At 41.3% G+C, this 18,636-nt stretch overlaps 2 protein-coding genes across 8 annotated transcripts in view; both read right to left on the bottom strand.

The window, feature by feature from the left end:
• Window positions 1-367: 367 nt before the first annotated feature.
• On the bottom strand, window positions 368-13,111 carry LOC139399027 (solute carrier family 15 member 1a). Its single transcript, XM_071144666.1, has 22 exons — window positions 13,086-13,111; window positions 11,192-11,273; window positions 10,876-11,017; window positions 10,660-10,779; window positions 10,405-10,504; window positions 8,668-8,758; window positions 8,425-8,508; window positions 7,948-8,030; window positions 7,717-7,803; window positions 7,520-7,609; window positions 7,370-7,414; window positions 7,245-7,277; window positions 7,071-7,159; window positions 6,875-6,956; window positions 3,144-3,263; window positions 2,575-2,721; window positions 2,433-2,479; window positions 2,194-2,289; window positions 1,916-2,027; window positions 1,681-1,818; window positions 1,390-1,497; window positions 368-1,161 (listed from the first exon to the last, which is right to left on the bottom strand). Exons 2-22 carry the CDS (start codon window positions 11,196-11,198, stop codon window positions 940-942), a joined length of 2,043 nt encoding a protein of 680 aa, XP_071000767.1. The 5' UTR covers window positions 11,199-11,273; window positions 13,086-13,111; the 3' UTR covers window positions 368-939.
• A 529-nt stretch (window positions 13,112-13,640) lies between these two features.
• The window catches only part of LOC139398972 (dedicator of cytokinesis protein 9-like), a 123,537-nt gene continuing 118,541 nt past the window's right edge, over window positions 13,641-18,636 (bottom strand). For 6 of the 7 annotated variants that reach the window (XM_071144626.1, XM_071144636.1, XM_071144655.1 and 3 more), the window contains 6 exons: window positions 17,171-17,317; window positions 16,842-17,052; window positions 15,835-16,025; window positions 15,559-15,659; window positions 15,298-15,436; window positions 13,642-14,908 (listed from right to left, as the gene is read on the bottom strand). In XM_071144626.1, the coding sequence (XP_071000727.1) occupies window positions 14,783-14,908; window positions 15,298-15,436; window positions 15,559-15,659; window positions 15,835-16,025; window positions 16,842-17,052; window positions 17,171-17,317 (915 nt within the window). In that variant the 3' untranslated portion in view covers window positions 13,642-14,782. Of the gene's footprint in view, window positions 14,909-15,297; window positions 15,437-15,558; window positions 15,660-15,834; window positions 16,026-16,841; window positions 17,053-17,170; window positions 17,318-18,636 lie in introns of all 7 variants that reach the window. The other variant, XM_071144648.1, reaches the window with a different exon arrangement.

Genomic DNA, 18,636 nt, shown 5'->3' on the forward strand with positions numbered 1-18,636 from the left:
ATAGTTTGTTAACAAGACATTTGTGGAGTGGTTAAAAAACGAGTTTTAATGACTCCAATCTAAGTGTATGTAAACTTCCGACTTCAACTGTATTTCAGTAATGTCTAAAGAAACATTATGATATGAATCAAATGCATTTAAGAAGAGCAGAATATGAGTTGGCCTAATGTATGTTATCTGACACATATTGTCTCATTATGTCCCAAAAAGTAGCTTAATCATAAATGATTGGCCTGTGAAAACCCAGTCCTCTTTAAAAAATATATGTTATAGTCTAAGGCAAATCACATGGACTATAAATTGTATTATGCCCAAGCCACAGATGAATATAAGTGAGCCTAAATGAGAGCCACGATAAAAATGTGTCTTTTTCATGTTTATTTAAGCAATGACAGATTTGTTTTCCAGTTATATAATTAAATGTTTAGAAAATCTTGCTTTTTATTAATACACACCAACTTCTATATTAATAACAATGCAACCTATACAGTATAATCATGCAAAATTAATCCTGATCGATGGACATTGGGATGTTTTACAGTCTTTTTTTAAAACAGATTGTTCCATTTGTAATGTTTTGTTGTTTTCTCTCACAGCCGAAAGCTTAAAACAAGTCTGGAATTTAAGTGTATTTAAATGTAGTAAAAATGTCCTTTTCCCTCTCTGCACCATACTTGGAGCAGTTATTTTGTGCATATCAAAACTATAATATAATACAATTGGTATTCATGTTCTTTCTTTCTCTTGCCCCTTCTCTCTTTCACTCAGTCTCTTTCTCTCGCTCGCACGCTCACACACACGCTCACGCAACACACACGCAACACACACACATGCAACACACACACACACACACACACACACACACACACACACACACACACACACACACACACACACACACACACACACACACACACACACACACACACTTATGCAAATTTACATTTTTGATTGTTTGGCTTCATCATCTTCATTGTGATGGTCTACGAAATCTTTCGTCTGCATTTGAAGCTCCTCTTTGTCTGATTCCTCCGTACCATCTTTGTCCCTGAACTGAGCTTCGATCTCTGCAGGGTCCATGTAGGTATAGAAATAGGCCATGATGGAGAAGATGACACACACTGCCACTAGGAGGGAGGCGAAGAGGACAAACTCTGCCCACTGCAGGAGGAAAAAACACAAAGATTTGACACGTCACATATTTACATCATCAGATCTGGCCTTTGAGGTATGATTCATGGGCACTGAAGACTTCAACTCTTTCACCCATAGAGTCAGGGCTGGCTTTCCCAATACGCAAACAACGTGCCGCAAGAGGGCTATGAGTGTGTCCTCAGAATACATAGAATGAGAGAGTTATCAGGAGAGTGTAGTGTAGTGGCACTGTACCTGTTCTTCGATCTGTGCAATCTCAGCCACAATAAGGACAATAAAGTTGCCAATAGCTACAGTGAACAGCCAGCCTGCTTGTAGCACTGCCTTCATGTTGCTCGGTGCCTTTGAAGAAAGATATATCGCTTGGTAAATTATGCTGTGAATTGTACAGCCACCCATTATTTTACAACTGAAAATTCAAGAGATTACTTTATACTTTCCCCTGTTGTTGGGCAGATCAGAATTATTCAAGTTCAGGTCTAACATATGACTAAATGTCGACTAATAAGGGTGTGTGTGCTTCACCTGTGAATAAGAGAACTCCAGGCCAGTAACAGAGAACACCACCTCTCCACAGGTAATGAGGAAGTACTGTGGGATCTGCCAACCCATATGGAAGGAGTTGGGCTGGATATCCTCAACCCCAGAAATGGATTCCGAGCACTATATAAAAGAGACAATCAAAACTGTAATTTACTGAAGCTGATTATGGGATATATCACTGTATTATTAAGTGACACGTAGAAGGAGTGAAACTTACAGTCGGGCCCCATACAAAATGACTGGGGATAAGCAGAGTGTAAGAACTCCCAAATCCAAATTCTCTGGAGTATTCACATGTGTTCGCACCACTGGTTATGGTGAAGGTGGCTCTGGAAATGAGTAAGAAGAGATGCTTTGGGAATCTGTGTTTGTGAGTCTTATAACGTAAGCAAAATCAGCTAAATACACATTTTAAGGATTTAGCTGCATATTCTTTATGTCATCCTCTTGATTATACTGCATATTTGCAAGTATAATCAATAATTCATTCCTTACTTTCCATTTGATATGAGAGAGTAGTTGGAAGCAGAGGAGTAGTCAATGCTTCCAAAGGTTGACACATTCACCGCTCCAGCCATACCATTAACAAATCTGGAAATGAATACACATAGAGTTGAGAAAGAGCATAAAAAAAACACATCCAAGTTAACCATGAATGGCTATAGATTATCTGGAAATGTATGTTCATTTCGGTCATCTCGGCAAACAACATTGGGATATGCATCCAAATGTACCTGATTGCATTGGCCCCTTGCTCTGGCTTTGCCATCACATCATCAGTCTGCAACAGAGGATCAGAGAAAATGTATATTGACTTAATGATCATGATGTTAATATTGTACTTTTATAAGGGTGCAATAGTAGGTATGTACTTACCACCTCCCACATTGGGGCACTGAGGTTTGAGGGAATTAGAAGTGTTTGCCGCTTGTTCTTTGCTAAGGAAATAGTCCTAGATATTGCAGGACTCTGAAATGAAACTTGGATGCTTTCTTCCTCAAATGTAAGGTAATTTGCACTAGCCTGTAAAATATATGAGTGGAGTCAGTTCCACAACAAGGTATAAACACTTGACAGTTACAGTGAAGCACTTGGTTCAATTAGAAAAGTTACTACAAATGATAAATGTCTTAATGTAATGTTTTGGCTGATCATAACTTCACCATTCTACTTAAACCATTACTTGATGAATGGCTTTGTTTTTTTCTTTCTGCTTGCATTTTGTATTTCTATTTTGATGTGTGTATTTTCTGTAAATTCTGTAATTCAGGGCTCATCTGTAAAAGAGGCCTTTCTCTCAGTATGACTCCCTGATCAAATAAATGTTAAATAAAACATGTAAAAGATATTATTCTAGTAGACATCAACATCTGTGTAAGATTTCTGCCAATACAGTCAGGTTTTGTGATATGAATGCCTAAGAGAACCTCCTCAAGATGGTTTACCGTAGCAGCTTCAATGACGAATGGATCGTTATTGGGTAAGGTAACTGTCAGGGGGATACTGCCCATGTTGAGTAATTTTAATTGGCTCTGGGAGGATGATGGGAAGGTTGGCAAGGTTTTCTGAAATAGATACAAGCAGAGTCATATATTTATATATACAGTTGAAGTCGGAAGTTTACATACACCTTGGCCAAATACATTTAAACTCGTTTTTCAATACGTTTTTCACAAATCCTGACATTTCATCCTAGTAAAAATTCCCTGTCTTCGCTCAGTTAGGATCACCACTTTATTTTAAGAATGTGAAATGTCAGAATAATAGTAGAGATAATTATTTATTTCAGCTTTCATCACATTCCCAGTGGGTCAGACGCTTACATGCACTCAATTAGTATTTGGTAGCATGGCCTTTAATTGTTTAACTTGGGTCAAACGTTTCAGGTAGCCTTCCACAAGCTTCCCACAATCAGTTGGGTGAATTTTGGCCCATTCCTCCTGACAGAGGTGATGTAACTGAGTCAGGTTTGTAGGCCTCCTTGCACGCACAAGCTTTTTCAGTTCTGCCCACAACTTTTCTATAGGATTGAGGTCAGGGTTTTGTGATGGCCACTCCAGTACCTTGACTTTATTGTCCTTAAGCCATTTTGCCACAACTTTGGAAGTATGCTTGGGGTCATTGTCCATTTGGAAGACCCATTTGCGACCAAGCTTTCACTTCCTGACTGATGTCTTGAGATGTTGCTTCAGTATATCCACATCATTTCCCTACCTCATGATGCCATCTATTTTGTGAAGTGCACCAGTCCCTCCTGCAGCAAAGCACCTCCACAATATGATGCTGCCACTCTCGTACTTCACAGTTGGGATGGTGTTCTTCGGCTTGCAAGCCTCCCCCTTTTTCCTCCAAACATAACGATGGTCATTATGGCCAAACAGTTCTATTTTTGTTTCATCAGACCAGAGTACATTTCTCCAAAAAGTACGATCTTTGTCCCCATGTGCAGTTGCAAACCGTAGTCTGGCTTTTTTATGGCGGTTTTGGAGTAGTGGCTTCTTCCTTGCTGAGCGGCCTTTCAGGTTATGTCGATATAGGACTCGTTTTACTGTGGATATACAGTGCCTTGCGAAAGTATTCGGCCCCCTTGAACTTTGCGACCTTTTGCCACATTTCAGGCTTCAAACATAAAAATATAAAACTGTATTTTTTTTGTGAAGAATCAACAACAAGTGGGACACAATCATGAAGTGGAACGACATTTATTGGATATTTCAAACTTTTTTAACAAATCAAAAACTGAAAAATTGGGCGTGCAAATTTATTCAGCCCCTTTACTTTCAGTGCAGCAAACTCTCCAGAAGTTCAGTGAGGATCTCTGAATGATCCAATGTTGACCTAAATGACTAATGATGATAAATACAATCCACCTGTGTGTAATCAAGTCTCCGTATAAATGCACCTGCACTGTGATAGTCTCAGAGGTCCGTCAAAAGCGCAGAGAGCATCATGAAGAACAAGGAACACACCAGGCAGGTCCGAGATACTGTTGTGAAGAAATTTAAAGCCGGATTTGGATACAAAAAGATTTCCCAAGCTTTAAACATCCCAAGGAGCACTGTGCAAGCGATAATATTGAAATGGAAGGAGTATCAGACCACTGCAAATCTACCAAGACCTGGCCGTCCCTCTAAACTTTCAGCTCATACAAGGAGAAGACTGATCAGAGATGCAGCCAAGAGGCCCATGATCACTCTGGATGAACTGCAGAGATCTACAGCTGAGGTGGGAGACTCTGTCCATAGGACAACAATCAGACGTATATTGCACAAATCTGGCCTTTATGGAAGAGTGGCAAGAAGAAAGCCATTTCTTAAAGATATCCATAAATAGTGTCGTTTAAAGTTTGCCACAAGCCACCTGGGAGACACACCAAACATGTGGAAGAAGGTGCTCTGGTTAGATGAAACCAAAATTGAACTTTTTGGCAACAATGCAAAACGTTATATTTGGCGTAAAAGCAACACAGCTCATCACACTGAACACATCATCCCCACTGTCAAACATGGTGGTGGCAGCATCATAGTTTGGACCTGCTTTTCTTCAGCAGGGACAGGGAAGATGGTTAAAATTTATGGGAAGATGGATGGAGCCAAATACAGGACCATTCTGGAAGAAAACCTGATGGAGTCTACAAAATACATGAGACTGGGACGGAGATTTGTCTTCCAACAAGACAATGATCCAAAACATAAAGCAAAATCTACAATGGAATGGTTCAAAAATAAACATATCCAAGTGTTAGAATGGCCAAGTCAAAGTCCAGACCTGAATCCAATCGAGAATCTGTGGAAAGAACTGAAAACTGCTGTTCACAAATGCTCTCCATCCAACCTCACTGAGCTCGAGCTGTTTTGCAAGGAGGAATGGGAAAAAATGTCAGTCTCTCGATGTGCAAAACTGATAGAGACATACCCCAAGCGACTTACAGCTGTAATCGCAGCAAAAGGTGGCGCTACAAAGTATTAACTTAAGGGGGCTGAATAATTTTGCACTCCCAATTTTTCAGTTTTTGATTTGTTAAAAAAGTTTGAAATATCCAATAAATGTCGTTCCACTTCATGATTGTGTCCCACTTGTTGTTGATTCTTCACAAAAAAATACAGTTTTATATCTTTATGTTTGAAGCCTGAAATGTGGCAAAAGGTCGCAAAGTTCAAGGGGGCCGAATATTTTCGCAAGGCACTGTAGATACTTTTGTACCTTTTTCCTCCAACATCTTCACAAGGTCCTTTGCTGTTGTTCTGGGATTGATTTGCACTTTTTGCACCAAAGTACATTCATCTCTAGAAGACAGAATGTCTCTCCTTCCTGAGCGATATGACGGCTGCGTGGTCACATGGTGTTTATACTTGCATACTATTGTTTGTACAGATGAACATGGTACCTTCAGGCATTTGGAAATTGCTCCCAAGGATGAACCAGACTTGTGGAGGTCTACAATTTTTTTTCTGAGGTCTTGGCTGATTTCTTTTGATTTTCCCATGAAGCCAAGCAAAGAGGCACTGAGTTTGAAGGTAGGCCTTGAAGTACATCCACAGGTACACCTCAAATTGACTTAAATGATGTCAATTAGCATATCAGAAGCTTCTAAAGCCATGACATTTTCTGGAATTTTTCAAGCTGTTTAAAGGCACAGTCAACTTAGTGTATGTAAACTTATGACCCACTGGAATTGTGATACAGTGAATTATAAGTGAAATAATCTGTCTGTAAACAATTGTTGGAAAAATTACTTGTGTCATACACAAAGTAGATGTCCTAACCGACTTGCCAAAACTATAGTTTGTTAACAAGACATTTGTGGAGTGGTTGAAAAACGAGTTTTAATGACTCCAAAATATGTGTATGTAAACTTCTGACTTCAACTGTAGATATATATATGTTAGTATATGGCTCTGGGTACAAGTAAGGATTTAGCAAATAATATAATCTCTTTGTTATGCATTCCAATTCTATAGACAGTGAAAGTATTGCCAGTAAGAGGGTCAAAATGGGATACTCTCAATTTTGACTTCGTCATAATATAGATTTCCTGTAGCCCGGGTTCTAGACTGTTTCTGCTTTCAACAATGCTACATCTATTCCTAGCCATACAAGGCCATGATAGCATCAAATAATACTTTACTAAACCAGAAACAAACTGCCACACAATGTATGTATTGTACACACTTACATCAATCTGGATCTGTACCAAAGCTGCGGCAACAAAGGCCATGGCTGCCAAAAACATCCCCACTGTCATTCTCCTCAAAGGACTGTTGAGGAAAGGTTCATGGTTAGATTCCTAAGCATGCTTACACCTGCCTCTTCACTGTTTTGTAGATACTGTACAGGCATTTGTTTTATCATTTTCTTTAAGTAGAACTTACGTGAAGTTCAGGCCACATTTCTTTATCAATGGGTACACCACACTGTCCATGATCGGTACCAGAGTCAGGATCAGGATAGGGTTGACAGTCTGTCAAAAAGATGGTTTCTATGGTAAGAAGTGCATTTAGCCATGGATGAAAACAACCAGGAACCATAAAGTACCTCTAACTTACCTGCATTTGATCAGGCTGCAGAATGAGTGATCCCTGGAAAGAGAGCAAGGTCATTACGAACATGAACAACTTGCAAATTGTAGCTTTAGTTGACTTTTTACAGTGGGATGTTTTTGAAAACGTACAAAGTTCCCATCCATAGTGGTGGCCTGAAGAGTCCACCTAGAGCCCTGTGAGGGAGCAGAACGTTTTACTTGATTATACCATATGGATATTACAAGTTACATCACATATTGCAGGACAAACTAGATTATCTACCAACGTATCTCGGATACCTTTTGGTCAAATAGGGTCCAAAACATTGGAAGGGGAATGTACAGAAATAGGACCTTCAGCACCATCTTTATCTGAGCAATGAGGAGTTTCTACAAGCACAAAAAGAGAGAAAGACAATATGAGGTGTTATTCATATATTTGAGACCGAACATGCCATTTAGATAGTACTGTATAGTTTGCAGTGTAGATAACCTACCTCGTGTTTCTCTTCGGCCCAGTCCATCCAGTGCGTTCTCTTCGGGTAGGAGCTACTCCTGTGCCTGAAGCGGTTCTTTATTGCAAACTGTAAAGATGAGCAGACACAGAAATGATCCTTTCAGAAACACCAGAGTGGCTGCAGGGAAGATTCCACCAGTCATTTTACACATTGTTGTGAAAGTTGATGCAATTATGCTGAATGCTGGTACTAGATAATGTTATGACTTACCCCAATACATTTACACACATCCAGCATTATGTTTCCCTGCGGTTCAGTCTTATGGTACATACCACTTCCAATTATGAACACAACTGTAGGGACAAACAGCAAAACAGCACCGTCAAAACTAAATTTTTTATACTCTTTATCAGAATAAATATTACAGCAAAACCATGGGACAAGGTAGGATCTTAATTTGATCACTTTTGTTGGTGAGAAATGTCTTTCACCGCAGGAAATGCAGACGAGCTTCGTGATTTACATAAATTCACTGAAAACCCACACTAACACATGGTTATATTAACAGTATTGAACTTTTCCTGCAGTCTACTTTTGCCCAGCTAATAGTATGACCACTGATCAAGAAAAATTACAGACTGAACATTCAAATCCTGTTGCTGCAGGATTTAACTTGCTTTGACAATATAGGTCAAATTAAGATCCTACATCTGTAGGTAGAATAAAGAAGATGGTAGAGACACTAACCAAGGGCGACCACCATGAGCGCAGCAGGGACGCCGAAGGCCAGAGGGTAACACTTCTGCTGGCTGTGGATGCCACACTCCTGGCCTAAACACAGGGACACAGCACAGACATCACTCATCCATACACTAGCTGCAGTTGTGTTGTGTATTAAATAGTTATTTATGCAGATTTGTGGTAATATCTTCAGACAACATTGAGGGAGTTATTATACATAGCCTGGCCTGGCTTGGACATTTCCCCTACCTCTGAGGATTGGTGTAATGATAGTAGACAGGAGACTCCCACCATTGATACACAGGTAGAAAACCGAGAAGAAAGTGCTCCTCTGTTTTGCCTGCAAAAATAAAAAGGACTAGATTTGTATCGTGTGTAAAGTTTGTACTGTACCAGTCAAAAGTTTGGACACACCCACTCATTCAAGGGTTTTTGTTTATTTTTACATTGTAGAATAATAGTGAAGACATAAAAACTATGAAATAACACATCTGGAATCATGTAGTAACCAAAAAAGTGTTATATAAAATATATTTTGATTTGTTTTTGGACATTATTCAAAGTAGCCACCCTTTGCCTTGATGACACCTTTGCACACTGTTGGCATTCTCTCAACCAGCTTCACCTGGAATGATTTTACAACAGTCTTGAAGGAGTTCCCACATATGCAGAGCACTTGTTGGCTGCTTTTCCTTAACTCAGCGGTCCAACTCATCCCAAACCATCTCAATTGGGTTGAGGTCGGGTGACTGTGGAGGTCATCTGATGCAGCACTCCTTCACTCTCCTTCTTGGTCAAATAGCCCTTACACAGCCTGGAGGTGTGTCGTGCCATTGTCCTGTTGAAAAACAAATGAGCAAACCAGATGGGATGGCGTTTCGCTGCAGAATGCTGTGTTAGCTATGCTGGTTATGTGTGCCTTGAATTCTAAATAAATCACAGACAGTGTCACCAGCAAAGCACCCCCACACCACTTCCTCCAAGCTTCATGGTTGGAACCACACATGCGGAGATCACCCGTTCACCAACTCTGTGTCATACAAAGACCATGAAGGGCTGATTCACGCAGTCTCCTCTGAACAGTTGATGTTGAGGTGTGTCTGTTACCTGAACTCCGTGAAGTATTTATTTGGGCTGCAATCTGAGGTGCAGTTAACTGCCGATTTCTGAGGCTGATAACTCTAACGAACTCCTCCTCTGCAGAAGATGTAACTCTGGGTCTTCCTTTCCTGTTGTGGTCCTCATGAGAGCCAGTTTCATCATAGCGCTTGATGGTGTTTGCGACTGCATTTAATTAAAGAAACTTTCAAAGTTCTTGAAATGTTCCAGATTGACTGCCTTCATGTCTTAAAGCAATGATGGAATGTCGTTTCTCTTTGCTTATTTGAGCTGTTCTTGCCATAATATGGACTTGGTCTTTTACCAAATAGGGCTATCTTCTGTATACCACCCCTACCTTGTCCCAACAATACTGAAGGAAAGAAATTCCACAAATGAACGTTTAACAAGGCACACCTGTTAATTGAAATGCATTCCAGGTGACTACCTCATGAAGCTGGTTGAGAGAATGCCAAGTATGCAAAGCTGTCATCAAGACAAAGGGTGGCTACTTTGAAGAATCTAAAATATATTTTGATTTGTTTCACAGTTATTTTGTTACTACATGATTCCATATGTGTTATTTCATAGTGTTGATGTCTTCACTATTATTCTACAATGTAGAAACTAGTCAAAATGAATCAGTGGGTGTCCAAGCTTTTGACTGGTACTGTATATTATGTGCCACTCATAGGAGATACATGTACATTACACTTATCAAAGGAGCAAAGGCTCTCCTACATGTTCTTCATTCCAAAGTTAACATCAGTGTTCGTGGGTATTAAAATGACTTGGCAGCTGTAGTGAAGAAATCTCTGCCTACTGACAAAGATACAGACAGACACAGTGGTGGTGTTATTCCCCCGAATACGGAGTTATTCTGCTAACCTGGTGGTCTTGAAACTGGTCTCCTCCAAAAGCAGCAACACATGGTTTGATACCACCTGTACCCAGCGCAATGAGGAGCAGGCCCACCATGGACAGCACACTGAGAGTGGAGGCAGAGCAACATTGTTAGGCCATGGATTCAGTAGCACCTCACAAAGTCCGTGGAGTCAGGACATACTCCGGCAAGCCTTCGTATGTGACTTGTGTTTTTCGGAAGCGAATCTATGAACTTGACTTTAAATGAGGACGACTCACATATGCAAGGTCAAGTTGTCTGGCGTGCCATCTCTGTCTGTGTCCGTGATGTCATGAATGGCGCTGACTGCCATCACAACCTGGCCAATTGCATAGACAATGGACAAGTAGATGATAGTCCTACAGGAAGGGGAAATCAAGGTGTTAGCTAAAAGTGCAAGAACAAATTCCTGTTCTGTAATACACCCTAGTTCTAGACTCCGAACAGTCACTTACTTAAACTTGCCCAACCAGGAGTCTGCTACAATGGCTCCCAGGATGGGAGTCAGGTAGCACAGAGCCACGAAGGTGTGGTAGATGGAGGTGGCCAGGTCATCATCAAACCGAAGGAAGTACCTGAAGTACAGCACCAGCACAGCTGTGGACAGGAGAGAGAGAAGGGGAAGCTCCTCAGGATGGGCACTACACAAAGCCACTGTAGTTATTCCCAGTGTACAAAACTCGTTGAAATTAGATATGTTCAACTAGTTTTGCTCACTGGGTTAGAACTGTTGATTACTCCCATGTAGTAGATACTGTGTCATATTCTTACCTCGCATGCCATAGTAGGAGAATCTCTCGCAGAACTCATTTACAACAATGAAGAATATGCTTAGGGGATAGCCACATACCTCCTGTTCATACAGACACAAAATAAGGGCCATATTACTCTGGTATCTTTATAACTTCATCTATACTATATCTGAATAAAAGCCTATTTACTTTAAAATTGCAGAGTGCAGTTAAAAAATAAGGATTCCCTTACAGCTATGATATTGAATGAAATACACATACACTATACAAACAAAAGTATATGGACACCCCTTCAAATTAGTGGATTCGGCTATTTCAGCCACACCCATTGCTGATAGGTGTATAAAATCGAGCACACAGCCATGCAATCTCAATAGACAAACATTGGCAGTAGAATGGCCTTACTGAAGAGCTCAGTGACTTTCAACGTGGCACCTTTCCAACAAGTCAGTTTGTCAAATTTCTGCCCTGCTAGAACTGCCCCCAGTCAACTGTAAATCCTGTTATTGTGAAGTGGAAACGTTTTGGAGCAACAATGGCTCAGCTGCGAAGTGGTAGGACACACAAGCTCACAGAACGGAACCACCGAGTGCTGAAGCACGTAGCGTTTAAATAGTCGGTCATCGGTTGCAACACTCACTAACGAGTTCCAAACTGTTTCTGGAATTAACATCAGCACAAGAACTGTTCGTCGGGAGCTTCATGAAAAAGGTTTCCATGGCCGAACAGCAGCACACAAGCCTAAGATCCCCATGTGCAACGCCAAACGTGGGCTGAAGTGGTGTAAAGCTCGCTGCCATTGGACACTGTAGCAGTTGACACGTATTCTCTGGAATGATGAATCATGCTTCACCATCTTGCAGTCTGACAGACAAATCTTGGTTTGGCGGATTCCAGGAGAAAGCTACCTGCCCAAATGCATAGTGCCAACTGTAAAGTTTGGTGGATGAGGAATAATGGTCTGCGGCTGTTTTTCATGGTTCGGGCTAGGCCTCTTAGATCCTGTGAAGGGAAATCTTAATGCTATCAATCAATCACATTTATTTATAAAGCCCTTTTTCCATTAGCCGATGTCATAAAGTGCTATACAGAAACCCAACTTAAAATCCCGAACAGCAAGCAATGCAGATGTAGTAGCACAGTGGCTTGGAAAAACTCCCTAGAAAGGCAGGAACCTAGAGAGGAACCAGGCTCTGAGGGGTGGCCAGTCCTCTTCTGACTGTGCTGGGTTGAGATTATAACAGTACATGGCCAAGATGTTCAAAAGTTCATAGATGACCATCAGGGTCAAATAATAATAACAATAATCACGGTGGTTGCAGAGGCTGCAACAGTTCAGCACCTCATGAGTAAATGTCAGTTGGCATTTCCATTCTAGGCGATTCTGTGCTTTCAACTTTTTGGCAACAGTTTGGGGAAGGCCCTTTCCTGTTTCAGCATAACAATGCCACCATGCACAAAGTAAAGACTATCCAGAAATAATTTGTCAATCGGTGTGGAAGAACTTGACTGGCCTGCACAGAGCCCTGCCCTCAACCCCACCTTTGGGATGAATTGGAACGTCGACTGCGAACATCGCCTAATCGCCCAACACCAGTGTCGGACCTCACTAATGCTCGTGGCTGAATGGATAGCAAGTCCCAGCAGCAAAATGCCAACATCTAGTCGAAAGCCTTCCCAACAGCAAGGGCACCAACTCCATATTAATGCTCATGATTTTGGAATGAATGTTCGACAAGCAGGTGTCCAAATACTTTCGGTCATGTAGTGTAGCTGAACATGTAAGCTTGAATTGCGTTGCATAGTGTTCTATCAATTGGTGCTAGTTAACTTAATCTCTGAAGTATTTATGTTTCAGAGCATCACTTGTAAAATAAATGAATCCAGACAATGTACAGTGCTAGAAGTCTTACCTTTGACTTGCTCTTCTTAACATCCTCTTCATCTTTTTGTGTGTGAGAAATAAAACCATTAGGTTAAATATATAAAATATTAGATATCTAAGCAGGGTACTGATGTAACAATTAAATAGATGCATTTTGTTTCACCAATAACATAAGCCTATCAGAAAATGCCAGATATCTGAATAGCATAGATCCATAATAGCATTTAACAGATGCAATTTTAATAGCATTTTGTTGCCTGACCTGTCATTATGGCAGTGTATAGAGACTGCTCTTCGTCCTGTAATGTTTAGTATCCTTAGGTGATCCCTTCCAGGCTAACACAGTGATTCCTGCCTCTAAGACTAGGAGGCACGACCCTGGAATGGTATCCCAGAGTGCTGTTTTATGGTTTTATCTTGTGCGAGAACACCAGAGGCAGGAAGGTGAGAGTGAGTCAATACTTCGAATTAGCTAATAATTAGATAATACCCTATCATACAAAACAACGTTACAGTCAATAAACTACTAGACTACTTCCATCGATGTTGTTGTGAGAAAGGTTCATAAGGAAATCAAGTAGAAGTGCAGAGAAATAAGGGAATTTTATTTAAAAGAAAAGCATTAGGGAACATTTCTGTATACAGCAGAACAGTGACTTTCTGTTAAATAAAAATAAAAAACCCAATGCTTCCCAAATATAAAAATGATTTCATTAACATTTGAATGAACACTAAAATGGTCAAAGCTTCATATAAACTACCACAGTAGGCCTCGTCTCTGGATCCACACCTCATTGCTTTGGCAAGAAGGACAAACATCTTTACAGTGTATTGAACCCAACACAGCAAGACACCTTGCAAAATACAAATATTGCACTCCTTTTTTATATACAACAATTAACAGTTTGGAATATACTTATATGCAATGGCTGTAAAAAATAATAATAATAAAAAAATCCCATTCTAAGACATTTCAGTGATTAAGGTTGAACACTAATGTTTTCATAGGAGGCTCTTTTTCCATTAAGTTGCAGCTTTGTAAAAACATAACGAGTCTTCATGTACAGAGAGATGAATGCCAATGTATGCAGCAAATATAGTTCGCCAAGACATCAATATGAGATTTACCAAAGTGGAATAATGTACACACAATATCACTTGAAGAGTTCAGAGCAGAAGACAAATGATCAAAACAAAAAGATGAAAATGAGACGACAGGAGGCTGATGGGGAGCTAGTGACATCACATGCACATTTGTGTTGCTTTAAGGATCCCTACAGGAACGTCTCCACAGGAAACACTACCAGTGATGTCATATACAGTATATATCATGGAACCCCAGCCCTACACAGACAGGAACCCCAGTCAGACTCACACGCAGGGTGGAGGATACACCAGTCCCCCCCTCATTCTGTATGTCTGCTCCACAGATAGACAACCCCACCCCCCTCTGTTCATGTGGAACTCCTTCAGTTCAGTCGTCCTCATGGATCAATGTCCCTGGTCCCATCCTCCACAGAGTGGCTGTACTGTATACGATAGTGAAAACAGAAAACGACATGGTCCTGGCCCACAGGACAAGCCAAAGGAGGGGTGAGTGAAGGTTAAAAGAACATTAGTAGGAGAGCAGTGAAGCAGGAATGGGGGCTCATGGCAGCACTGGCACACTGGTTGGCGCGTGCATGCGGAGCGTTGAGGTCAGGAGTGAGCCAATCCCAGTGGATATCACACCACAGAGGAGGAGTTGGGCATGCCCGCGATGGTGGCACCGCTGGGGGTACCGCTGATGGCATTGAAGATGTGCAGCGAGTCTGGAAGAACGCTCTTCATGCCATCCTCCACTGGACTGATCTGGAAGGCAGGAAAAGGGAGCGAGGGAGAGAGAGTTCAAGGTGATGCTAAATGATAAATGGTCTATTTCAGACAATTTCATTAGAATTAATCACACATAATGAAGTCCGTGCCAAAGATGTTTTACCATCCAATCTGCTCATGTCAGCACAAAGGAAAAACAGAGGGAAAAGGGGGATATCAAAGATCAAATATTAGACTCTGAAATTCCAATGCCTTATAATAACGGTTACATTCATAACAATCCTCAAACTAAACTGTTTCACCAGCATCGCAATCAGAACAAATACAACAGATTCTTCCAAAATGTACAAATCATTAAAAACGACTGATGCACAAACAATATTGAGTCCCAATGTTTGTTATGCTAGCAGGTAGATCCTCCTTACTGGCTCGTGCATGATGGCGGACAGCTCTCTGGCCAGGTCTCTGTAGTTGGCCTTCATCTCGTCATGGTACTCCTGCTGGTCCTCTTTGATCAGCCGCTCGTTGATGCCCAAGCCATGGCCACACGCCTCCACAAACTGCCTGCTCCACAAAAGGCCAGTGTCATACAAAATACATAGTGTTTGTAATTCATGGTCTTGTGTAATTACTTAGTGGATAGATATGTTGTGCGGCATGGGAATGTGTATTCTGTAAGAACTCACCTAAAGACTTCTTTAAGTTGTTTGACCTTGTTGTCAGGATACTTCTTGGTGCTGGCATCATCCAGGAAAGCTCTGGCATATGCGAGGGGACCAGCATTTACCTAAAAGGTGAGAAGAAGAACATTTATTTCAGATTGAAAAGTTGAGGGATGTCTTTGCCATATAGAATAGGTGACTGGGTAAAAAATTAAGAAGTTGTGTTTCTGTGCTCTGTGAGGACAGGGGATGTGGTTAGTGAGGACAGGAATTGTGGTTTATCAGGGCATAGGCCTGCACCTGGACACTGATGCTGCCCTGTAGTTTGAGCTGCAGGCGGATCATGTCCACATCACTGGTGGAAACCAGCTGTCTCAGCTCGGCCACCTTCTTGCTCATCTCGTCTATAGCCACCTCTATAGGGTTCAGGTCTGTGTGATGCTGGTACATCACCGCAATACGCTTCTTCACATAGGGGAAACAGTGTGTTGCTATGAGAGAGAGAGAGAAAATGGATGTGAACATGGTTGCTCAACCTATTAGGTGCGTAAAACATCCTCACCTACACATATGTTTATTAGGGGTTCAGACAGATATGTGTCCTAAGCGGTTTGATGGCGTGAGACTTGCCCATTCACTCACTAAAGACCTTTGAGGCAAGGCAGCCTTATCAGATAATGAAGATACAAGATGAAGTTTGTACATTGGAGTGTTTTACACTGTACAACAATAAAAACACAACCAATTAAGATGAAGAAATATTATTAACAAAGAGCTGACATACTCAGAACCTAATCAGATATTTCCATTATTGCACAGGACCCTTCCTACAGCAATATTATGCCAGGTAGAGACACAGGTACATGCCGGATGCTAGCAAAGGTTTCTATGGGTATAAGGTGCTTGTCAAAGTAAATACTAAAGATACTACGACATATTTAACATCAATAATCCTCTGTGACTGGAACTGTGTTGACCGATGTGTTTTATTACCGTTGTCTGCTCCACAGCATGATCCCATGGACTACACATATCTGTAGATTACCTGGATAACCTCCCCTTTCCCAGCTACACGCAGGGAGTGTTCTAAGCAGTTATGCACGGATCATGTTTGAGCGATAAGGAATGCGTCTGATATTTGCGTCACATTATTTTCCGTGAGAGTCCTCTATAGGTTTGTCTCACTGTGTAAGCAATAGGAAAATCTTTTACAAATCTGCACATCCACGAACATACATTTGGAATAAGATGTCGACCTCAGTGTCCCTTCATTGGCTTTAACGGTCTAGATGAAGTGGAACACCTACTGGTCAGGATGGTCCTGCGTTTGCACTGCTCCTCCACCCCACCCTGCTTCTTCCCCGACACGGTGAAGGGCATCTCGAAGACAAAGCGCCGGATGTTGTGGCTCTTCTCAAAGTCGGTCTTCCTGTCCACCAGCTCCTTCTCTTCCAGGAACGGGGTGACATGGGTCACCTGGATGTAGGCATACTTCGAGTCGAGATCTTTAGGGTTGATCTGGACAGGACACATAACACAAAAGACCGATCAGGACACATAACATAAATGACCAATAAGAGGAATGACCAATCACAACTCGAGGGTCAAATACCAAGAGTAAAGATTTGACACTTACCCTCCCAGAGTCCTGAATGATCTTAACATTCTCTGGGCCAAACTTGTCAGAGTAGAGCTTGAGTAGCCTCTGAGATATCTCTGACAGTGGGGTGAATTTGGGTTCTTTGTAGATGTACTCTTTACCATCTTCATCCTCAAAGAATCCCTAGGAGGAAGCCAAAAACACACACTATGGTTACAGTACTAGAGAAAAGGAAACCAACGAAAACCCAAATGTCAAGGTGTTCATGTGACAACGACGTCAAAAGCAGTATGAAGACTTAAAAACAAGAGTATAACAGACAAATGAGTAAGGCACTACGCCGTGTTGACTAATTGTCTGTGGAAATGGGATGAGTGACAGCAACAATTTCATATCCCGACCCTAAGAGCAAGAAATATTCCCAAAATACAAATCCCTGGATCTGTGTCACAGTCAGAGCACAGAAACAAACAACAAAACTAATCTAGGATCAGTGCTACTGGACAAATAAAAGGACCGACGCAGGGGTTTGGATTTCACTCCAAAGGGTGCACAGTATTTATACCCAAAAAACAATAATACAAAAATCCCTCAGCACTGTAGCTGAATGGGGAAGTAGCTATCACCTGGATGAATGGATACAGAGACGAAAAATGGAATATTCCCATTGAACCTTGAATAATATGCTTGTTGTCAGGGCAACACTAAGCCAGAGTAGTAGTAGAGGGTCGAGATGGATAAGCTAGGCGGCGGTTAATACCACTGACTGCACTAACAGGGGCACATCACAAGCCTTAAGCTCTAATTCAGAGTGCCAACCACGTAATTCGCTTTCTCATTCATTTACCTCAGCCTCAGAGTCAGTAAACTGGTACTGCTACGGAGTGGTAGGTAGAGCAACAGAAAACAAAACAAAAAATCATAGTTATTCCAACACTACCCAGACTACAACTATAGCATGTAAGTGTTCACACTATAACACCACATACAGTAAGTAACACCAAGGAACATGGTGCTATGAAGGTTACCAACGCCAACAAAGCAAACTGTCAAAAGCAACAACTGCAAAACACAAGAGTTAACACAGTGAAAGATGAGGAAGAACCAGGTGTAAGAAGACTTAGAAAATAACATTGGAAAATGGAAGCTAAGAAGACAGTCTATTACTCCATTGAAATCAGCAACATGCAATGCTGTTGCAACAACCAAACACCAAAAAAAGTTGGCGGAAGGTTAGTGAGTTAATGTAACTCCTAAGAGCTAAGAGCAGCACACTTTGGCTGAGAAAAAAATGGCATGGATTACAGCAACAGCACACCACACACAGATTTTGGCTGTTCAGGAGCAGATCCTACTGCAGAACTTACCGCTGCCTTTAAAGAGGATAAGAAGCAGGGGGAAAAAAAGTATTAGAATAGATAATAAAAAGGCCACGTGACGTGGTCATGCTTTTATCAATCAAAACGCTTCCAGCAGCTCCCATGCTCAAATCAAGATTCTTT

The sequence above is a fragment of the Oncorhynchus clarkii genome, chromosome 3, assembly GCF_045791955.1.
Source record: "Oncorhynchus clarkii lewisi isolate Uvic-CL-2024 chromosome 3, UVic_Ocla_1.0, whole genome shotgun sequence".
Taxonomy (NCBI): domain Eukaryota; kingdom Metazoa; phylum Chordata; class Actinopteri; order Salmoniformes; family Salmonidae; genus Oncorhynchus; species Oncorhynchus clarkii.